We start from the raw sequence: 20,773 nt of genomic DNA, 5'->3' as shown, positions 1-20,773 counted from the left end.
TAAATTGATACCAGTAAAACCTTTCTGCTTCAAATTTAAGACAGACAAAAGCCTTTGAAATAAGAGGCAACTGTGATCCTCACCAGTTGTTGAAAATAAGATCCACTCATCACTTTCTCCTCCATCAAATGAAACCCGATTTTAAGAGCTAAGTAGTAGTTGCCGAAGGCACGGATCACTAACAGCTATGTCATCTAACCTCTGATGCACATAAATCATAAAGGTGAATTCAAATTATTGCTAAATTAGATATTAAAAAAACACTTTGTTAGTCACTTGCATAATGCTAACAAATGTACCTCACAGTTAGACTTGACAGTCTTCCAGGCACTAAGCCGTGAATGTTAATAAATATATTTCTAACTTCTACATGACTTGCTGCAAGGCATTAACATAAAAAGTGAGACAAAGCTTATGCAGTTAATATTACACAGTGGAATAGGAAAGAATTCTCTCCACTCACTATTCATTGGCACGGAAATATTTTATTGGCAATGACAGTGGGAAGGTAAATAAGCAAATGCCTTCCATTTATCTATGAAAGAATGTGAAAATCCTCAAAGTTTTAAGACTACAAAATCACTGATAAAAACAATTCAGTAAACTACACTGGTGTAAAAATGTTCTCATGTCAGTGGCAGAGACAAGTCCCTGTCAAATCACTTGCACAATGTCATGATAGCTCCATGTTTGTAAACAAGATTATTGTTTTTCCATTTTAAACTGCAATTTTTATGAATATATATATTAATATGTAATATATTAATATGTAATTTTTGCATGTGGCTCCAAGTCAACTGTTTTTACAAAAGCTGAATATTTAATATGAACCCCTCTGATTAAAAATCCTTATGTAGTGAACTATTCTTGCCATAGTTTAGAACGTTTGGAGTTCTGAATGCATTTCACAAGAGACTACTGACCCATATTTTGATACAAAAATAATGGAGAGACATCAGAACTCACCATTATCAAAACGTAACTGACAGTAACAACCAGCAGATAAGAGTATGCAATTACTTGTAGAAACATGAAGTTGCTGTCAGTTTTCCACGCTTCACTATACCAGTGCATCATCAAGAACACAGGACAAAATACATGTGGGCAATATGCGAATTCATCCTCAAAATGAAGGCAAGTAAGCAGTGAAAAAGAAAACAGATAATTCAAGAAAGGAAGCTCACCCCACCCCCTCAAAGAGTCAGATACAATTATCCAGACTAGAACCTTACAACTTGAGAGTCAATGAATAGTTAAAACTATTTCCTCCTTTAATTTTTGTAATAAGCAATCCTTTTGGAGCTGTGTGTTTTTATTACGGGAGAAAATGGGAGGAAGATAGTGTTTCTGGCAAGTGCTGGAAAGTAGTAATTGAGCAGATTCTGTTTAAGCTATTTATAAATTAACAGTGCCCTTCTCAACAAATTATTGCGACTCATCCATTCAACGAAAGAGGAAAAGAAGACTTGGGCAACAGGTAACATTACTCACTTGCAGTTTATGTTAATTATGTCTCCCAGATACTTATCATTTCCTGACCTTTATAATTAATTTTAAAAAGCCAGGTCCGGGGGAGGGTTTAAATTTAGAAACCACCACTGAAATAAAAATAAATCTTTTCAATGGTTTCCTGCCTCTTTTATATTTGTCCAATAAGTTATTTGGAAGTAAAGTTTAAAGTGTGATAACAGAGATAAAATATTGTTAGGAAAATCCAGTTTACTTTTGTTGCCATTGTTTTTGCTCGAGGAATGCTTGCCTGCATACAAGCTTTCTTGGTTATTGTTGTGCACAAGTATTCCTTTTTAAGAAATATTTTGAAGTGTGGAAAACGTTAGGTGATTAATTGACCCAAAAGAACCCAACTTTCTAGTCTTATGCAATCCTGCAGTTTTCTTTAAAATCAATCTTCAGTGACATTGGGGTTGGGATGGACGGTTGGGGGGGCGGGCAGGCAGTCATTAAAGGAAAACGAATTGTTTCAAATTCTTGGTCACCAGGCCCAGCATTTCTTGAATGTGGACTTTGCCCTAAAAGAAAACCTTGAAAACCAAAAGATAGCTGCCAAAAATCATGAAAGTAAGCCTTAGGGAAATCTCAAAAAGAGCCCCAAGCAGAGAAAAATTACTTTGCCCCGATCAAAACACTCAGCATTCAAACAAATGAAAAGGCATAGAATTATAGCACAGAGAGTGCCTGCCAATCCCACGTTGCTCTCCTTAAGAAAAGTCCATTCAGCCCCTCTCCAAAACCTAGAGACCTTTATGTTTTTGGAAATGTTTTCTCAACCTCCCTGCCACCTTTAATGATATATGCAGAGATAACTTCTCAATTGTATCTGTTGCTGCCACCACTTCAGAGCTGCACCCATTTTTTCATTGTCTCTTCTATCACTTCACACTTTTCAGCATCAAATTACATCTAGTCTCCCTTCCATTCCATCAGTCTATCCATGGCATAATTAAAGCAATCACCATCCGCCTTCATGAGCAGGGCACTTAATAGAAAATTTTGCAAGTTTTCTTAAGTCATTAATACGTTTCACAAAAAGCTGTGGTAACAGTACTAACATTTGGGAAACCCCACTGGATACTTTGCTTAATACAAAATCCACTGCTCACGACAACACTTCCTGTCACTTAGGCAATTTTGTATGTATACTACAACTGTCCTCAATCTCACTGAGAAGTCTAACATGGCATTTTATCAGACTTTTAGAACTTAATACACCACATAGCATTAAATTCTTAAAAAGTTATTTCATTGCGATTTTCTTTCAATCCATCGTGTTTTGTTTAAACTGATCTACACTTCTCCAAGTGACTGTTGAATTTGCCTTGGGGTATCAGTTCTAAAAACTTGCCCATTGCCAAGGCTAAACAAGATGCTGAGATAAAAATAGAATTTGCTGGAGAAACTCAGCAAATTTCTTGCAGCATCGGTGGAGAGAGAAACAAAGTTAATGTTTCAAGTCCAGGTGGGAGATAGAAAACAGAGTTAATGTTTTGAGTCCGGTTCCCAAGTTTGCTTCTCCACTGATGCTGCCAGACCTGCTGAGTTTTGCGAGCACTTGTTTTTGTTTCAGATTTCTAGAATCTTAGTATTTTGCTTTTATTTGTGTTGTTACAGTACTTATGTAACAGACATGCTAGGATCATGAACGTATACATAAAGATATTTCTGATGGAGACTGACAGAATTTTGGAAATAAAGGGATTCAGTCGACGCTGGGATAATATGGAAAAGTAAATTAACATAAATTAGCCATGATACTAAATGGTGAAACAATTTTAACAAGCTGTTTGGTCATCCTCTATTTCTATTTCTTATGCTCCTACAAATGTTACAGCAAACTTGTACAGAAAATCAAAGAAACCACAGTTTCTGGTCTCTATTATTAAAAAAAAAGTGGAGACAATAAAGGAAGTGCAAGAAAAGGTTTACAAGAATCTTACCAAAATTTAAAGATTATACCTATCATGAAATATTGAACAGGCGGGGCTCTTTCACCAAGGGAAAGAAAATGGAGAGGTAATATGATAAAGGAAGACAGTTGTGGTTCTTGAAGGTCAATCATCTCAGTGCAAGAGTTTCCCAGAGTTGTGTTCAAGGCACAACGTCTTCAGTTGCTTCATTAGTGAACTTGCCCCCAATTCCACGTATCTGCTACCCTTGTCCTTCTAGGTGGTAAAGGACATAATTTTGGAAGGTGCAGTTGATGAAGCATTGGTAAGTTGCTGCCATGTATTTTCGTTATGGTACACACCACTACGTGTTGCTAGTACAGGATGGAAATGTTGAAGGTAGTGGGCATGCTGCAAATGAAACACGTGGCTTTGTCCAACAGGTTTCAAGTGTCTTGAGTGTTATTGGAGTTGCACCCATCTAAGCAAATGAAGAGTATTTCATCAGACTCTTGACTTACACTTTGTACATGGTAGACAAACCTTTGGAGTCAGGTGGTGAGTTACTTGCTGCAGAATTTACAATCTCTAACCTGCTATTGTATTTACATGGCTGATCCAGTTAAATTTCTGATCAATGGTAAAGCACAGGGCATTGATATAGTGGGAATCAGCAATGGCAATGCCACTGAATTCAGGGAGAGTTGGTTAATCTCTTTCTTGTTGGAGATGGTCATTTACAGAAATCATACAAAACAAAGGAATGCATAACAAATGGTGGGATCCTGAGAAGCGTAAAAGGAACAGTGGAAATGTGACCACAAATTTGCTGATCCCCGAGATAACACAGCAGCTGGATAAAGTGGCTAAGAAGGAATACTTTCCTTTATTTACTAAGGCAAACAGTATAAAGAGCAGGTCGATTATGCTAGAAATGGTAGACAAGACTGTAACAGTACAATTTGTTACCCTTAAACAGACAGTTCAAGTAGACAAGGTGTATTCCCACAAGGTGGAAAGGAAAGAGAAACAATGAAAGATGGTATTCTCATGGAGAGATGATGAAGCAGATAAAGAGGGGCATATCACAGGTGCCAGGTTGATAATTAAAGTGAGAACCAAGCAGAATATAGAAATTTCACTGGAGGAGTGAAAAACATGACAAAATGAGCCAATACTGACATCTAAAATAAAAGTAGATCTAAAGTCTTCTGTAGGCATTTAAGTAACAAGGAGGTGGGAAGAGTAGGGCCAATTAGTGGCCAAAAGTTGCTTATAGGCCCATTATTTAATATACACCTTTTGGAAGTCATTTATTTCCATGAAGGCAGAGACCATAAACCCAAATGCCGAAAGAATATTTGCCATCTTTCTTTACCAAGGAAGCTGTGGCCAAGTCATATGATAAATGATAGCTAAGAGACTGGGTGGGCTGAAAAGAATGAAGCGATGATAGTGTTTAATGTTGGCCACCAGGATCAGAAGGGTTGGACATGCGAATACTGGTGAAAGTAAGAGAAAATGCAGATGCATTGGCCATAACCCTTTAACGTTCATCAGATACTGGATGCTGCTAGAGAACTGGAGGAATTGGAAATGTTACACATTTGTTCCAAAAAAAGGTGCAAGGATAAGCCCAGTAACGAAAGGTCAGTCAATTTAACTTCAATGGTGGGAACCCCTTTAGCAATGTCAATCCATACCAAAATTAACAACCAATTGGACATGTGTTGATTGAAGGAAATCCAGTTCATTTGTTAAGGAAAAAAATTACATTTACTCAACTTGTTTTAATTTTTGTTGATAAAGGTACAGATTAGATGATAATGGTTATGTGGTTGATTTAAGGTACGTGGACCTCCAAAAAGCATTTAATAAAATAGCCACATAACAGACTTGTCAGCAAAGTCACTACCCACGGCCCATGGAAATGGTCCAGTAGTTTAACAAATTTAACACTGACAGAGTGACAAGAAACAGATTATAGTGGTGATTTTTTCTCCTGCTCAGACTGAAAGCAGAAGTCATACAGCAAGGTTTCTCAGGAGTTGGTATGAGAATTATGACTTTCCTTCATCTATTTAATAACCTAGGCTGGGGCACACAGGGCACAATTTTCATGGTTTATGGATGACACAAAAAACTTCAAAGGACATCAACAGCTGAGGAAATAGGTGGAGAAATGCCATATGAAGTTTTAATGTGTAGTGATGCATTTTGGCATGAAAAACAAGGAGGCAATTTAATCTGAAAGGTACAATTTTAAAGGTGGGGGTGAACCTGGAGCACTTGTGCAAATATCACTACTGGCGGCAAGACAAACTGAGGAATCTCTTAGTAAAACAAATGGGATCCTATGTATTATAAAGAAAAGACTACAAAGCCAAGGAAGTTATAGCAAATCTATGTAAAATACTGATTCATCCTCAACTAATATTAGACACCAGGCTTTAGAAAGAACATGAAGGAATTAGAGCAGACGCAGAGAACGTTTATGAAAATGGTTCCACAAAAAAAGACTTTCCTCATTCCTGAAGAAGGGCTCATGCCCGAAACGTCGATTCTCCTGCTCCTTGGATGCTGCCTGACCTGCTGCGCTTTTCCGGCAACAGATTATCAGCTCTGATCTACAGCATCTGCAGTCCTCACTTTCTTCCCACAAATAAGGCATGTAATGTGCATCCTTAGAATGACTGAGATAAGATTTGATACAAGTGTTCAAAATCAGAAGAGAAACTTATGAGTAAAAGAATCAAGAACTAGAGGACATAGATTTAAGTTGATTGACAAAAAGAAGCAATGGTAACATCAGTAAACAAGTAATTAGGCAACAGGTAATTAGAATCTGGAATGCACTGCTTGAAATTGTGGAGGAGGCAAATTCAATCAGAGCTTTCCAAAGAGAATTGGATAATTAGCTGAAAGAGGAAAAAAAAATAAATTTACGAGAGAAGTGAGGGGGATGTGTGTCTGATACCAAGTGAGATTGTAGAACACAACAGATCTCCTTCTACTCTAACAATTCTGGGATCATGTATTGAACACCAGATAAACCATAGCTACAGTATTGCGTATAACTTGAGCAACCACATGACAACACCAGATCGACTACTGTTGATTTCTTAAGAACAAAGAAGGGTGATGGGAGATTTAATTGAAGTGCATCAAATTATGAGGGGGCCAAGATACACTGGGTAGGAAGGACCTGAATCCCTTTTCAGGAAGGTTATGACCTGAGACATAGATTTAAAACAATCAATAACGGAAAAGGGCAGGGTTGAAAAGTAGCTCTTTCGACCAAAGGTTGACACGAATATGGAACTCACTGTCTGAATGAGTGGTAAAGACAGGAACTCTTATTGTGTTAAAAGAACACCTGGATATGCACCGGATGTGTCGTAACCCCCTAAAACACTACAGAACAAGAGGTGAACGATTAGGAATAAGATTAGATAGCTCTTCAGATGGATGAGACATAATGAGTCAAATAGTCTTCTTCTGTGTTGTAAACTTTGCTGTTTCGTCTGGTGGAGTTATAATGAGATATCTTTTTCAATGATCAGATTGATTGAAAACGTCAAATTACAAACTTCAGATTAAATATCATGTAAAAATTTGTTTCAATTATTTTCAGCAGCTTATTGAGAATGCACTTTGACAATGTCAGCTGTAAAGAACAAACTGTAACAATGTAGAAAGAATCTATTTTAAAAAAAAGCTAATGAAAGCTAGAGGAACAGAAATTGCAAATATTTTAGATAAAAAAAGTGGCCTTTCTCAGCACCACACTGAGTGTAAAACTGTTAGCATGATGATCAGAATGGAACATTCAAAGGGATGAGATAGTAGAGGAAAGGAAAATCATAAAATGAAAGGAAAATCATAAAATGTCAATTAGTGACTAAGCATAGTTGCTCACCTAGAAGAAAAACAAATATTTCAAATGATATAATTAACAACTTAAGAATGGACTTTAGTGCAATTGACAGTGACTCCTAGCTTTTAGTTTGAAGCTTATATATGATGGAGATTGTACAAAGCTAACTTGCCTAGAGTACTAACTATTCCAGACGAAAGCGAGAACTGCAGATGCTGGAGATCAGAGTCTAGATTAGTGGTGCTGGAAAAGCACAGCAGGTCAGGCAGCATCCGAGGAGCAGGAAAATCAATGTTTTGGGCAAAAAGCCTCATTCCTGATAAAAGGCTTTTGCCCGAAAATGCCAATTTGCCAACTAATTATTCCAGACTATTCAAATTATCCATAGTGCTTTCACTAATTTATTTAAGCCTCAAAACACACTTTTGAATTAGTAAAGGTGTCAGACAACAAAAATGAAACACATAAGATGGTGGATCTAGAAAATGCTAAAATAGTGTGTTTAAAATATTGATATTCATTCATAATAAGTACAAGAGTTTGGTGTGCTTGGAATATTGTCAAGAAAGACAGTCATACCGTGATGTCCTGTATGACCTGTTGCACAAGTGCTGCATTTGCTACCATATGCTGCCTAAGCTGTACTTGTTGAAGCAGAAGACGAAGGATCTGTGCAACGACAGGAAGCTCCTCCTGGCAGGTGTCAGTTACTCGCAAACTCTGCAGCATCAGTCGCAGCAGGCGGGGTATGCGGACCAGTGCAGTAAGGCATGATCCCCACAGCAATTCTCTGCAAAGAAATTGTTAATATATCACAATTAGAAAAATACCAAAAAAAAGGGCAAATTGATTTTTTTGTCTTTACATCTAAAAGGAATAGAATACAAAAATGAAGTGGTAAAGTAGAATCTACAAGAGATGTTATAATAGCGCTGAAGAAGCTCATTACCATCCAAGACAAAACAGCCGACTTGATCAGCATTCCATCCACCTCTATCATATTCAACTGGGCAGTTTTATTTTGGAGATGCATTCATTCAGGCAAGTGAAAAGTATTTCATCACAGTGCTGGCTTGTACCTTGTAAATGGTGCATCTGTTTTTGGGTGTCATGAAGTAACATATACACAACAACCTAGCTTTGGACCTGCTCTGCCACCAATGTACAACATCAGCAATTTGTACCATCTACAAGATGCACTGCAGTAACTCGCCAAGGCTCCTTCAACAGCAATTTCTCAATTCACAAGCTCTACCACCTAGAAAAGCCAAGGACAGCAAATATGTAGGACCATGCCAGCTACAAAGTCCAATGCAAGTCATATAGCGCAAGTCATGTGATGACTTTGGAACCATTTCTTCATTTGTTGCTAATAAATAGATCCTATAACTTCCTCACTAAAGGTAACATACCTCCAAGAAATGGACTGCAACAGAAAAAGATTCAACACCACCTTCTCAAGTGCAATAAATACTAGCCTAATCAACAATGCTCACATTCCGAGCAAAAATGTTTTATTCAACTTCTGTATAGTTAATAATCTAACACAGATTTTAGCTGATTAATGAACTCTGAGAATTCTGTAAAAACCAAATGATGTACTGCAGATACAAGTGGTCAGATTATTGAATGAATTTCCAACTCTGGCTTAGGAAACTAATGGACACAAATCACATGCGACAGTGGAGCAAACGTAATTGCCTTTGACATTGTTCAGAGAAGAAAAACATACACAGTTCAAGGAAACGCAAAGAACCTATAAAATTCTCCTAATGGACAGTAACTAATAGAGCCATTTAAAAAACCGTGAATCTCACCAACAAATAGTGTTTCTTTTGAATGATGGACCTGCAAAGAATATTTGAGGTTCTTTGAGAAAACAGCCCCAAATGGTTTCATCCAAATCTAAAAGAGGGAACTGGGATTCTGCTAAGTCTTTGTACTGCAATAAGATGTCTGGTTTCATTCCTTATTTCATATGGAGCAAGGACAGAAAATACACTGATATTGAGGTACTGGTGTTGGACTGGGCTGGACAAAGTCAGAAGTCACATGACATCAGGTTATAGTCCAACAGGTTTAATTGAAATCACAAGTTTTTAGAGCACTGCTTCATCACTTCATCTGACGAAGGAGCAGCACTCTGAAACTTTGTGATTTTAAATAATCTCATTAGAAAATACACTAACGGTTACTATACCAATAGCCACTTAAAGACTAAGCTCAAATAAGATGGACTTGTGTCACATATCAATGTCTACTTAAAAACAAGCCTTAACCCGCGGCAGCTGAATTTTCAATAATTTTTGTTATCCTGCTGTCACAGAGAATGATACATAAATGAAGCCACAGCAATGAACAAGATTACTCAATTTGACTTTAGTTAAAAATAAGATCTATCTGATCAAGTAATAGCCTGATTGGCAATAGCATTTACAAACTGTGTAAGCAATTGTTGAATGTCATTTTATTAAGTGTGTTTTAACAAAGATAAATCCTTTGCTTGTTTTCTAGAGATACATTTTATATAAATTTTTCTAAGGTTCTGGTTTCAGTTCCACCATACTTACATTTCTCTGCTGTTTTTAAAACTGGTATCCATCAAAATAGCAGCTATTTAAATTATACTACAAAGGAATGAGAACAAACTATGCAAGTAAAAAGGCAACTGATTATAATAACATTGTACTTATTAGTTTCCAAGCAGAACCTTATTTTTTTCCAACTTTTTACCAACGGTTCTCTAACCTCCTTTGTCATCTAATGAAGGATTGCATGGCTTTAAGATACTGTCTCTTTGATTAATTGTCATCATGAGTAAACTGATCTATAAACGCAACATGACTTAACATATTAAATACCAAAATTTGACCAAGTCAGACTTGGCTGACTCTTAGCAAACATGAAAGGCATTCATCTCAAGTCCTTTGGTCCACCTGTTATCTTAATTGTTCAGCAAGATCAGTATAGATGAGGAAAGCAACTGTTAACATTAAAGGAATGGGATTATCATCAGCCTGAAAATGTATCTATTTCTTTCCTTAGATACTGCTTGATTTGAGCTTTCTGTTTTTATTTCAGATTCTGAAGTCTGTTGTTTGCTCAATAAGCATTCTGTCTTTAGAGTTGTGAAGAACTAACTAAACAGGATGAAAAATAATATTAAAATGGAAATAATCGAGAAGTAAAATTAGGAAAAGAAATTGTGAATGCCACAGCCTGCTGTTTAAAAGAAAGGTACAGAGTTAAACCAAGTAGCATTAAGTAGTTAGTATCATATCAGTAGTATGCAATCTGCTCAAATACATGAAAACACTTTGAATTTAAGCAGAACCTTTAAAATGTTTTACAGTGCTTCCCAGCAGCATCATAAACAAAATTTGACAACGATAGAAGGAGACAGGAGACAGGCAAACAAAGGAATGGTCAAAAAGGAGCATCTTATAAAAGGAAAGAGGTACAGCAGTTTCAAAAGACTATGTCAACATCAAGAACCTATGCGGCTGAAGGCACAGCTTCTAATGGTGGAATTATTAAAATTGAGAATACACAGGAGGCCCAAACTGGAGAAGCACAGATATCGCAAAGGGTTACAGGACTGGAATAGGTCACAGAGCTGGTTAGACAAGGCCATATGGGATTTAAAAACGACTATAAGAATTTAAGAAATAAGCCTTTTGCTGCCTGAAAACCATGGTACATTAATGCGCATAGGTCTGACAGGTGTATAGGATTTGTTTCAATATCACACCCAAAGGTTTTCATGCTCAATTGTGTATGTAAATAATCTATAAACCTAGTTAACACTTTGTGCAGTCCATCAATCTGACCAAACAAAGATACTCATTCAAAAAGGCAGACCGAACAGGCTGAAGCTTTAACAACGATTCCAAATAAAACTCAATTAATATTGGATTACACTGCAGTGTAAGCCATCTTAGAGGATTGTTACTTTCAAAAAAAAACTTCTGTGCAGGAAGTACATAATATTTGGAAATATAAAAACTAAGAACAAATAAAACTAACAGACAGGAAGAAAACAATCTTCTGAATCGACAAAGAAAGAATATTACTGAAAATAGAGGAATGTTAGCAGAAAAGGAATTTTAGTTACCTTTTTTGTGCATTTCCTCTGCTGTTCCTTTCCAAAGTTAGTATGAAGTAAAGGATACTGTAGCAACACTCAGCAAGGAAATTCAACAAACACTCATTAGGAATAAAGGCTGGATCTATGAGCTGACCAACTGCTTTTAAGATTGACCCTGCGGTGCTGTCTGGCAAGAGATGAACACTCACCTGAAGAGAAAGAGAGAAACATGGGTTTACATATATGAAACATCTAATTAACTCTGCAGAAATTATTTTTGTTCAAAACCAAAATTTTCCAGCAATGCTATCAGAAATACAAGAGAAGGAAAATTAAGTGCATCCACATTCCTCTTGTCGATTTAGATTAATTCTCAGTGCTATCATTTTTGGATCATTGCTGGTAGAACAAATTTATACAGGGAAGAATTAAAAAGCCTTTGAGTGCTAATGGAATTTTTAAAAAGAATTCTGTATATTTGTTTAAAGAAAACACGTTTCAGCAACATTTTACATTCTTTGAAGTTTGTTTTCGAAGGTTATTGGAAAAATAGGACACAATTTTCACCTTGCAGGTGGTGAGGAAGGCAATGAAAAAGGACAAATAATTGAGTAAGCTAGCCCTGGAGAGATACTCACTCCCTTCTCACCACCTCAACATTAAATGCTCGATAACAAGATCCACAAGACTTTCTCAACCCACCCAGAATTAAGGCCCCAACAAAGTACTGGTCAATTACCTGTCTTCCTATCAGGAAAGAAAACTGACTGGATTCCCAATAGGGAAACAAGTGTAAATTGCTTGATAGTTTGGAGGGAGGGAGGAAGAACATGGAGAATGGGTGATCATTGATGGGCATACAGGAACTGTGAGGCCTTCAGATCAGGAGGCCCACTCAAATCTAAGGAATCCAAGAATGACTTCGCAGAGCCATTAAAGACAACCAAGGAACAATACCGATCCAAACTAGAAACCCAGCAACTATGGCAAGGACTGAATGATATCACAGGTTCTAAAAAGAGACAGTGCAAGATAGCAGACGATGACACATCCCTCCCAGATTGTTTCAATGCCTTTTATGCTCGCTTTGAGTAGAATTTCGGCGGAGAGGTAGCACCTATTCCGACAAGTCCTAACCAATCTATCCCAGCAGTCACTGCACCAGAGGTAAGATCAGTTTTCTTTCATGTGAATCCATGGAAAGCAACGGGATCAGACAGAGTTCCAGGCTGCGCACACAGAGCATGTGCAGATCGACTTGCAGAGGTCTTCTCAGACATCTTCAACCTCTCCCTGCAGCAGGCCACTGCACCTGCCAGTTTCAAGAGGGCCAACATCATCCCTGTGCCTAAGGAGGCTCATGCAGTATGTCTCAATGATTACCGCCCAGTGGTCCTAACTTCAGTGATCATGAAGTGCTTTGAAAGGCTGGTCAAGGCATTAATCAACTCCAGCCTCCCGACTACTCCTGACCCACTCAATTTGCCTATCGGACCAACAGATCTATGTCATATGCCATATCACTTGCCCTGCACTCCTCCCTAGAACATCCTGACACCAAGAACAGCAACATAAGACTACAGTTTTGATTGACTTTCACTGACTACAGTTCAGCCTTCAACACTATTAACCCCTCAAGACTGATTACTAAACTTAGTGATCTCAGACTAAGCCCACGCTCTGCAACTGGACCCTCAGTTTCCTGAACCACAGGCCACAATCAGTGAAGACTGGGGACAATATTTCATCCTCACTAACACACCCCTGAGCTCCCCAGGGGTGCGTACTCAGCCCCCTACTGACTTGCTGTATACCCATGACTGCATCACCAAATACCAGACTAACGCCATTTACAAGTTCGCTGATGACACCACAATAGTTGGTCAAATTTCAGATGGCAACGAAACAGACTACAGACGGGAGGTGGAAGACCTGGAAAAATGGTGCACTGAGAACAACCTAGCTCTCAATGCCGGCAAGACCAAGGAAATTATCAACTTTCAGCCGATATTACTCATGCCCCCTACACATTAACAGCACAGAGCTGGGACAAGTGGAGAGTGTCGAGCTTCTGGGAGTGGTCATCTACAACAAGCTTTCTTGGACTTCTCATGTGAACACACAGATTACAAAGGCCCAACAATATCTCTTCTTTCTCAGGCATCTGGGAAATTTGGCATGACTTTTATAAGTGCACCATAGAGAGCATTCTGTCTGAATGTATCGCTACCTGGTATGGCAACTGTACTATTCAAGATCGGACACAGTTACAGAGAGTGATGAACTCGGCCCAGACAATCACAAAGGCCAACCTCCTATCTATAGAATCCATCTACCAGGCCCGCTGTTAAGGAAAGGCCGCCAGCATTCTCAAAAGATCCATCCCACCATGGCAATGCTTTTCTACAACCTCTACCACTGGGGAGAAGGTACAGAAGCCTGAACACATGCACCAGCCGGTTTCAAAACAGTTTCTACCCTACTGTTGTTAGAATACTGAATGGACTCACAACTCTTAGCATTCGTCTATAACTGTGGTTTTGTTTTTGCTGCTGTTTACCTACTATTCACTAATATATGCATATTTAATTATGTGATCTGCCTGTATTGCTCGCAAGACAAAGTTTTTCTCGATACACTTGACTATAAATTCAATTCAATTCAATTCAATTCAAATCCAACTTGAGTCACCATCAGAGATGGTTTATTGAAGAGATTCACTGAAGATTCAATTATGAACAAATGGGATGACAATAAAGTTCATTTTTAGGAACGATGTGACCAGTCATCACTTTTTTAAAAATGGTTTTCAGATCTAAATATCCAAGGTAAGACTAGCATTTATTCCCTATCCTAAAGTAACCTTGAGAAGATGACCGTCAGCCACCCCTACGAACCATTGCAATGAATATGCCCACAATTCTGTTCAGAGGATTTTCGAGTTTGACAGATGCCACCTGCAGTCATTGTTTTTACCCCATCTGCTCCAGAGCCAATCCCAATTTCCCAGCAATCTAAAGCCCTCCCTCCTGCCATGTTTCCAACCATACATTCATCTCTTAACCTCAAATTCTGTACTCACTTCAACTAGAAATAATCTGGACATTACCATATTTCTTTTACTCCTTCACATGATGTGTCACTGCCCAGGCCAGTATTTATTGTCCATCCCTAATTGCCCAGAGGGCAGTTCTGAATCAACCACATTGCCATGGGTCTGGAGCCACAGGCAGGCCAGACCAGGTAAGCAGTTTCCTCCCCTGAGGGACATTAGTGAACCAGGACATTTTCTGACAGTCTACAATGGGTTTCATGGCTCTTGTTAGATTCTTAGTTCCAGGCATTCTTTTTGAATTTAAATTTCACAATCTACCATGATGAGATTTGAATCAAGGGCACTAGAACATTTACTGGATAGATAGTCTAGCAATAATATCACTTAGCCATTGCCTCTCCTGTGGGGATCCTGCTTGCTACCTTTCTTCCCATCATTCTAAATTCTGATTGCAGGACCACATGCCCCTTCCTGTCTAAGACACTAGTGCCAACCTGGACCCCGAGCCACTCAGACATTCTGGGTCCTGGCACCAGACAGGCAGCATACCGCCCAGGTATCAGACTTGAAAGCCACAGAAACATCCATCTGTTCCCAACCAATGTGTCCCCGATCATGTTAGTTCCTCCTTTTTTCTCCCTGCCCTCTTGTCCAGCCAAGTTGCTTACAGTGCCACAAACGTCACTCTGGCCGTGCTCCCCTTAGGAGCCAGTTCCCTCATTGGTTTCCAAAATGGAAAACCAATTTGTGAGCAACTGCCGGGGAATTCCTGCACTACCTGCCTGCTTCCCTTGGACTACCTGGCAGTCAACCTTCCTTCCACTAGTCCCTTAAACTCTGATTTGACCACCTCTCTGAACATGTTATCCACATAATTCTTAGTTTTGCAGATATGCCGCACTGCCTTCTGTCGCCATTCTAGCTCAAACTCACATCTCACATTTGTGCAGCTGAAACCACTTTCTGCACATATGGTCAACTAGGACACCAGTAAGGTTGCTGACTCCCATCATATTATAGGTGACACATTGCACTTGACAGTCTGACAGGTCTTAAACAAAGTTACTTAGTCTTAAAAACTTATTCCCTTACACTACTTGGCTTACTGGTTTACTACGTTGGCCCGGACTTTCATTAACTCCTGTTATTTCTCCGTTAATCCCTTTGTCCTAAAAAAAATGCACTTCAAAAATCAACCCACCAATTTCCTGTGACATCATTGTTTGATTTTATTTTCCCTTGAAGTGGCAGCTGTTAGACCTTGCCTCCTCTCTCACTGCTGATTCCCTGATTCGGGGCCTCAATATAGCCTGCTGTTGTGTCCTCTCTTGCTGCTGGTTCCCCAAATTTGGGCTCCTCTCTTGCTCCTGTACTGAAGCTGCAGTGTATCATAGCAGAAATAGATGACTATACCAATTCCATCATCTTGTTACAAACAGTACAGGTGTTCAGACAAATATCCTTTAGCTCTGCCTTGTTGTAATTTTTCCTGCTCTACCCTTACTTGTTGGCTCTCCTTGCTTTTGTATGCTCTGTCTCAGTATGTCACACTTTGGCTGTCATTATCCACATTGTTACACTGAATTACTGCCTTGTGCAAAAGGCTAGCTGCATCCCTGTTTATATGATTCATTAATATAATAGTTGCACTGTGATTCATGTGAAATCTACCAAGTGGCTCTCATTTGCCCCAAACATGGTGTTTGCCTTTGGCAGATAGGCTAAAGAAGAATCCAAAAGAGATTTACGAGTATATTAAGGTCAAAAGAGTAACAACGGAGAGAATATGACCCCTTAAAGATCAACAAGGCAATTATGTGTTGACCCACAGGAGATGGGCGAGATTCTAAATGAATAATTTGCATCAGTATTTACCATGGAGAAAGACATGGAAGTTAGGGAACAAAGGGAAATAAACCGTGATGGCTTGAAACAAGTCCACACTGCAGAAGAGGTGGTGCTGAGAGGTCTTAAAAGTAGATAAACCCCCAGGACATAATCAAGTTTATTCCAGGACATTGCAGGAAGCTAGGGAAGACTCAGAGTACAAGGGGACCTTGATCAGGTGAGCCGATGGGCCGAGAAACTGTAAATGGAGTTTAATTTAGAATGGGAGTGCTGCACTTTGGTAGGGCAGGATTTATACACTTAATGGTAAGGTTCTGGGGAGTGTTCCTAAACATAGAGACCTTGGGGTGCAGGTTCATAGTTCCTTGAAAAGGGTGGGGGTGGGGGGTGACCTTATTGAAGCCCGTATAGATTCACAGGTAGACAGTGTAGTGAAGGCCTTGCCTTTATTGGTCAGTGCATTGAGTATAGGAGTTGGGACTGTACAGGACATTAGTTAGGCCACTTCTGAATATTGTATTCAATTCTGATCTCCCTGCTTTAGGAAATATGTTGTGAAACTTGAAAGGGTTCAGAAAAGATTTATAAGGTTATTGCCAAGGTTAGAGGGTTTGAGCTATAGCGAGGCATTGAATAAACTGGGACTATTTTCCCTGGAGCGTCAGAAGGGGGTTGGGGGTGACCTTATAGAAATTTATGGAATCATCAGGGACATCGACAGGGTGTATAGTCAAGGTCTTTTCCCCAGCGTAGAGGTGTCCAAAACTAGACAGCATAGGTTTACGGTGAGAGGGCAAAGATTTATAAGGGATCCAAGGGGTAATTGTTTTCACACAGAAGGTAGTGCTTGTATGAAATGAGCTGCAAAATGAAGCGGTAGAGGCTGGTACAATTACAACATTTAAAAGACATCTGGACAGGTATAGGAATAGGAAGGGTTTAGAGGAACATGAGCCAAATGCTGGCAATTGGGACTAGATTAAATGTAGAATATCTATTCTGCATGGACAAGTTGGACTGAAGGATTTGTTTCCATGCTGTACATCTCTATGACTAACATGGAGATTTTTGAAGTTACAGAACGACTCAATGACATTTGCTGTTGATATGGTGTACATGGACTTTCAGAAGGTGTTTGATATCGTACCACACAACAGACTTGAGCAAAGTTACAGATCACAGAATAAAAAGGTCACTGGTAACATGGAAACAAAATTGGCTGAGTGATAGGAAACAGAGTTATAGTTTATGATCCTTTTTGGCGAGAGGATTGTTTGTAGTGGAGTTCCCCAGAGGTCAGTACTGCTGTGCTTCTGGTAAAGGTTGGTGCATTTATGACTACAACGTTCACACTTAGAATGTTTCTAATGTTAATATCTAAAGTTAGTGGCCAATTAAATCAAGCTGAAACACTAATCTAGTTTCCAGTATTTCAATTTTTATTTCAGATTTCCGTAATTAACAATATTTTGCTTTTACTTCTGATGGCTGTCAGGCTTCAGTCTCCCCAAGAGCTGATGAGTGTGGGCCTCAAGGGAATCACTGCTTGGGATTAATGCCTCTCAGCTGAACAGTCACTGATCACCCATACTACGATGCTTTAAAATTCTAAATGAAGCGTAATCTTAACCTTTATCTGACTGAGAAAATAAGGGGTTAGAGTCCACAGACTTAAAATTGGGTTAGAGTCCTCTAGGTATATCGGGGTTAGAGTCCCCAGAGTTAAAAAGGGTTTTGAATCCTCGAGGTAAAAAGAGGTGAAAGTCCACTACCCACACGAGGTTTGAGGGTCTAAAAAAAGTTAGAATTTGATACTTCTTGTAATTGCTGCCTTTGTCCCCCACACTCCCCTTTGAAGTACTTTTGGGACGGCATGGCATCACTGGGAAAGGAGAAAGTGGAGCCTGTCCGCTTAGATCCCGAAAGTAAAGTGCACTGACTGCCGGGAAAGCTTTCTCCAGGTTTTTTTTTGTGGACTCGACTCTGCGAATCCTTCTTTTGGGGCGCCATGCAGTCTGCTGCAAAGCTTTCACTCTTTGTGGGTGTGATTCAGTTGGAGAATACGGCTGGTCTTTCTTTCCTTCACGGCCTCATCCGGTAGTGGGGTGGCGTTCCTAGGTCTAATTTCCACCGAGGTGAGGATGTTTTAGTGATTTTTTTGTGTACACGTGCCAGGCGGTGTGGGGTTCACAGAGCTTTGGGAATCTTCGACCAGTGCTTGCATTTTTTTTTCTCTGCTGTGGTGGTTGATTGGGAGTCTGTGGACATGATTTATTTTTGTCTAACTCTGGTGTGGATCTTTTGGGGCCACTACCTCTATCTTTTTGACTCCTAATTTTCCATTTCATGGATCAGCACCGGGTGAACCAAGGGGGGGTCTCAAATGTGCGCGATTTTTCCCCTAGAGGCTCTTAAAAAAAGAGAAATGCTGAAATTAAGGTTGTACTAATAGTTGGGTCAATAAAAAAAAAAGGGAGTTTCAATGTAAATTGTGCCATGCTGTGTGTTTGATATTTCAATATTTTGGTTTGTTAAAATACTGGTTCAGAAAATCCTTTTAAGTCACTGTTTTGCCTTGCTTGAATCAGAATCTCAATTCAGTGTGTTTTGTGGGCTATGTAATAGGGCAGATTTTGTTTTTACGTTAATATACAACATTAGGTTCTTTTTAAAATTATCAAACACGTAACCTTAAAACGAATTGATTGAGGGCCTTGAGCCCCTGATTTGTTTGAAATTCTACAATGCCCGTTTAATTAAGAAAATCATATCAGTCATCATGCTTTAGCCAGATGAGAGTATTGTATTAAAATATCTTTGCTGCTGTGTTTTTTAATGCAGAGTTTTCATAAAAGCAAGAGTGCATTTTGAGTTTGATGTTTTAAGATTTTAGAGAATATTAGAACTTGAGGCTGAGCTGTTTAAATTCGTTCAATTATTGTTAAGACTTCAGTGGCCCCCTTCATATTGCAAATTCAAAGAATGTTGATCTCTACCAAAGTTGCCACTGTAATTCCAACTGTTTTGTTTGAGAAGTTTCACTTGGAGAACATATATTAAAATATTCAGCATTGTTTCCCGTGAATATTTGAGATTTTAAATCTAAACTGAAACTGCCTCCGCAATGGCTTAAGCACAGGAAACATTGTTTTTTTTCTTGCAGTTCCAGATTTTGAAATACTTTTCCTGACAGCTTTCCCATTAGCCAAATATTAATTTATTAAAGGAAAATAATCTTTGAATAACCTGAATGGAGGCACCAAACTGTTTAATTTTAGGACCACTGATTGTTGTTTATTATTGACTGAATTGTTGAGGCAGTACAATTTAGAAGTTTATGGATTGTATAAAACTTGATAATGCCATAAATAGTGAACAGAGTAACTGACTTCAAGACAACTGAGTATGTTGAAATAGGCAGATACAATTTAGTGAGTTAAATGTGTGACTATGTTTATACTGATAACCACTTGGCAAGGAAGGAATGAGAGGGGAAATGAAAAGAAACTTTAAGCAACTGACATTGCCTCTAGAGTTTCTCCATTCACAGGTAAAGCACGCCTTCGGACCATCACCTGCCCCTCCACAACCTGATCCAACAGATTCAAACCACTCCCCAGTCACGAGCAAGAAAAGTGAAGCAGCTACACTTTTTGTCAGTGGCTTTCCTACGGATATTAAACCACATGAGCTTTATCTTCTCTTTCGATCATTTAAGGCTATGAAGGTTCACTGATCAAGCTGACATCACAACAGCCAGTTGGCTTTATTACATTTAGCACCAGAGCGGGAGCAGACGCAGCAAAGAATGTTGCGTTCACCAAGCCTCTAGCTGCAGCACTGCGCATTGTCCTCCATCTGAAGCATGGAAGGATCAAAGTCTCATCAGCTTTGTGAAGTACTTAACTACCCTTACCAAGAATTCAGATTTCTCTGTGGAATGGTGTGCAAGGACAAACTGTTTCAGGTTGGGCTTTACTGAAGGAGATTTTGGAGAATTGGCTCGTTTCCACTCGACTTGGATGGGAATGGAGTGGTCACTAAGGCCTGTGGATTTAAGAACTTTACTAGTAAATTTTTTTCCACATGGGAGGATTCTTCAAACTCTATTTACTGTAACGGACTAGTAATTTTTGTTATTATAATGACTGTATGTTGTTTGTCAATGGCTTACTTAAATACTAGCTGTCAGAGTCTTATGAAAGTTGGTATTGCCGTCTAAGTGGTGATCATGAAATGATAAAGGAGGGAATGAGAAAGTGTATAAGGTATGAGTATGTAAGGAAAGAGTTAAGTTTTGGGTTGCAAAGACTCAGCTAGCATGACTTTGACCAGATAAGACCTTACAGTAAACAATGAGGGCAAGGGTAGTGGGTTAACAAGGTGAAAAAGCATTCATTATGCGAAGCCAATTAAAGTTAAGGTCATCCATTGTATAACACCAAATGGTATAATATTTACTATTGACACTCACTGATTCTAACGATCACCCAATCAATATA

At 38.9% G+C, this 20,773-nt stretch overlaps 1 protein-coding gene across 3 annotated transcripts in view; it reads right to left on the bottom strand.

Annotated features, from left to right (window-relative positions):
- Positions 1 to 20,773, bottom strand: part of tex10 (testis expressed 10) — a 100,722-nt gene that overhangs the window by 1,379 nt on the left and 78,570 nt on the right. For all 3 annotated transcript variants that reach the window (XM_043690023.2, XM_043690025.2, XM_043690024.2), the window contains exons 13-14: positions 11,396 to 11,577; positions 7,861 to 8,071 (exon numbers count right to left, since the gene is read on the bottom strand). In XM_043690023.2, the coding sequence (XP_043545958.2) occupies positions 7,861 to 8,071; positions 11,396 to 11,577 (393 nt within the window). The remainder of the gene's footprint in view (positions 1 to 7,860; positions 8,072 to 11,395; positions 11,578 to 20,773) is intronic.

The sequence above is a fragment of the Chiloscyllium plagiosum genome, unplaced genomic scaffold (assembly GCF_037043375.1).
Source record: "Chiloscyllium plagiosum isolate Xiang-an unplaced genomic scaffold, Cpla_swu_hap1 HiC_scaffold_5, whole genome shotgun sequence".
NCBI classification, from domain to species: domain Eukaryota; kingdom Metazoa; phylum Chordata; class Chondrichthyes; order Orectolobiformes; family Hemiscylliidae; genus Chiloscyllium; species Chiloscyllium plagiosum.
The sequence above is the reverse complement of the archived record's forward strand: the minus strand, read 5'-3'. Positions and strand labels throughout refer to the sequence as shown.